This window comes from Sinocyclocheilus anshuiensis, unplaced genomic scaffold (assembly GCF_001515605.1).
Source record: "Sinocyclocheilus anshuiensis isolate Anshui unplaced genomic scaffold, SAMN03320099.WGS_v1.1 scaffold719, whole genome shotgun sequence".
NCBI classification, from domain to species: domain Eukaryota; kingdom Metazoa; phylum Chordata; class Actinopteri; order Cypriniformes; family Cyprinidae; genus Sinocyclocheilus; species Sinocyclocheilus anshuiensis.
In genome coordinates this window covers 1,108,710-1,111,870 of record NW_015552643.1, presented here as the reverse complement: position 1 = coordinate 1,111,870, position 3,161 = coordinate 1,108,710, and the positions used below count along the sequence as shown (strand labels likewise).

Below are 3,161 nucleotides of genomic sequence, written 5' to 3'. Positions count from 1 at the left end.
CCCCCCCCCCCCCCCAACTTTCGTTATTGATGTACTTCCATATTTGCTGTGCTACTTAAATGACGTTGAACTATATTTAATCTAATTTAATCTAATTCTTGTTCTAGTTTTATGTAGTTAATCTAGTTGAACTAGATTTCTCACTTCCATTGTAAGCAATGTCCAGTGTGTGTGTGTCCATACCCTCTTTCTGGCTGCCTGCAGCGCTCTGTTGCTGCAGTAGGGACTGGCTGTAGAGGGTGGGCAGGGCGGCAGCCGCGTACTGTTGGATCCCTGAGTAGGCCTGTGTGAGAGCGTCCATGGGCCCGGCCGACCCGTTACTCAGGCCCGTGCTGCCCAGCCCGCCATTCAGAGCTGCCATACCTGAGAGCATGTGAGCAACTTTACATAAAACCCAACAATAAAGAAAAAAGAAGTGCTCTTACTCATTAGCATTTGGACTCAGGGTGTGTTTCTACAACAAAGCACAACACGACACGCACAAAAACAGACAGAACATGAAAAACCCAACGACACACATGAACAGTGAACGTAACACTCGTCCAAACAGAAGAATCACAAACGTCACGCTGGACATTACGTCATAAACAGCACCCACTCACACACATCTACACACAAACACAAGATAGAGAAGATACATAATATACTGACCGGCATATGCAAATGAGGAGCGCGGCCTACACATGCAGACTAATGTCACAATAGCAGCATGAAACGATCACCACGGCGACCCTCAGACACACAGAAACATCTGACCAATCACCTTTTTAACCTCACACAGCAGAAAATCTACATCTAATTATCTCATTTTTTGCGTCGGCAATCTTGGCTGTATTAAAGGGGTTATGGGGAAAACATTAAACTCTTTTAATAAAATACAAATGCATCCTTGGATCCATTAAAAGCAGAACCCCTGACTGCTGAAACAGATACACATGTGCTTCAGGGAGTAACTCCTGTAAACATATGAGCGGCATAAGCAGTCTATGGGAATATATATGTACACACACACACACACACACACACACACACACACACACACACACACACACAAATTACTGTTTGTTAAGAATAAGGTTTAAAAGGTTTTGAACAAGTCTGCTTTGCTTACAAAGGTATTTATTTGCTTACAAAGGTATTTATTTTTCTTTAGCACAAAATTGGCATATTAGAATAAGTTCCAAAGGATCATATATATATATATCCACAAAGCCAGTCATAAGTAGCACGGGTATATTTGTAGCAATAACCAAAAATACAATGTACGGGACAAAATTATCGAGTTTTATTTTATGCCATAAATCATTAGGATATTAAGTAAAGATCATGTTCCATGAAGATATTATGTAAATTTCCTACTGTAAATATATCAAAACTTCATTTTTGATTAGTAATATGCATTGCTAAGGGCTTCATTTGGACAGATTTAAAGGTAATTTTCTCAGTATTTAGATTTTTTTTGCACCCTCAGATTCCAGAATAGTTGTATCTCGGCCAAATATTGTCCTATTTTACATCAACTGACAGACTTCAGCGGGTTTCACTTTAAAATCAGCACTGTCTCTTTAAAAACCTGATGCATATGACGCGGATCTGACACACATTCGATTTTCTCCCAACCCTTTACAGTCATTTAAGGCTTTATAACTTTATATCTATGGCATCGCTGTGAAGAACCTTTTGAAGCACCTTTATTTTTAAGAGTGTACATCTGAATATTTTCACACACACATACAGATTTTATTTATTTATTTCTCAAATAGCATTGACCTTTCTCTAAAATATGAAGACATCAATGTTTCAGGAGTTTAGGACACAGAATAGGGCACATGCTTATTCGATAAATATAACTGTTTTATTTTCTATTTCAGTTTAAGTATATGCTTTATTTTTTAAGATTAACTGTTTTTTTTCCCCAAGGCATTGTTAAATGCCAGTGTTTCCCCCCATAGCTATGCAAACATTTGATTTAAAAACAGTATCATAGCTATTAAACTATCTTTTTATGATTTAAAATCTGTTTAACCTCAGAACGATCTCAAAGTAAAAGTAAAAAGTGCTAATGCCTGATTTTCTGATGGCTTTAAACTTAAATTATTATAAGGATTTTGAAAGTCTGACGGTAAGCAGTGTTGAGAACTAGTGTAGATTAACCTCACTTGGTTTAAATGTTTTAGAATGATTAACAGTTAAAAACATTAGTTATACATTTAGAAAAGTAATCCGAAAGTACATTACTTTAATAAAGTAACTGAAATAGTTACACTACTTATTACATTTTGAATAGGCTAACTTGTAATCTGTAACCTATTACATTTCCAAAGTAACCTTCCCAACACTGCAAACAATTACAGTTTATCTTCCGTATACTATATTTGATGTGTTGTTCATATGTGCATTGATCAATGTTCATATGTGAATAAAAGCTTAAATAAATCTGTTTATTAAATAAAATCACGTTTCTTCAAAGGACTTGGATTAAATTTGATTCATATATATATTACTTTATGTAGTTATAAAGCGCCAATGTTTTGCTGAAATGGACTGTCGATAAAAGGACTAAAATCTATCAGGTTTCATTAAAAATACATAGAAGAACAAAAGCCTTATGGGTTTAGAATGACACGAGGGAGATTAATTAGTGAAAAAATTTCAATTTTTGGTTAAACTACCCCTTAAAAATGACTATTCTGTCATCATCTATTCACCCTCATGCGCTTCTACACCTGTATGACACCTGTCTTCTGCAGAACACAAAAGAATATATTCTTCATCCATTTTTGTCCTTACAAAATAAAAGTCAACTGGACCAAAGCAACATTGGACTTCACTGATGAAAACAATAACAAACACTGTGACCGTTTTTAAAGCATTTTCTTTTGTGTTCCACAGTTTGTTTGTTTTGTAATTATTATTATTACATGTCAGATAGCATCTACTACCTCTTCACGGATAGGTCTAGTCTAGTGCTGTCAAACAATTAATCGCGATTAATCGCATCCCAAATAAAGTTTTTTTTTGTTTACATAATATATGTATGTGTACTGTGTATATATATATATTATGTATATATAAATACACACACATACAGTATATATTTTGAAAACATTTACATGTATATACATTTATATTCTTATATTATATAATATATATATATATAT

General features: G+C 34.5%; 1 protein-coding gene across 17 annotated transcripts in view; it reads right to left on the bottom strand.

The window, feature by feature from the left end:
* The window catches only part of celf2 (cugbp, Elav-like family member 2), a 177,863-nt gene that overhangs the window by 10,081 nt on the left and 164,621 nt on the right, over positions 1–3,161 (bottom strand). For 9 of the 17 annotated variants that reach the window (XM_016458478.1, XM_016458485.1, XM_016458474.1 and 6 more), the window contains one exon: positions 184–381. In XM_016458478.1, coding sequence (XP_016313964.1) covers positions 184–381 — 198 coding nt within the window. The remainder of the gene's footprint in view (positions 1–183; positions 382–3,161) is intronic. The other 8 variants (XM_016458476.1, XM_016458477.1, XM_016458481.1 and 5 more) reach the window with 1 other exon arrangement.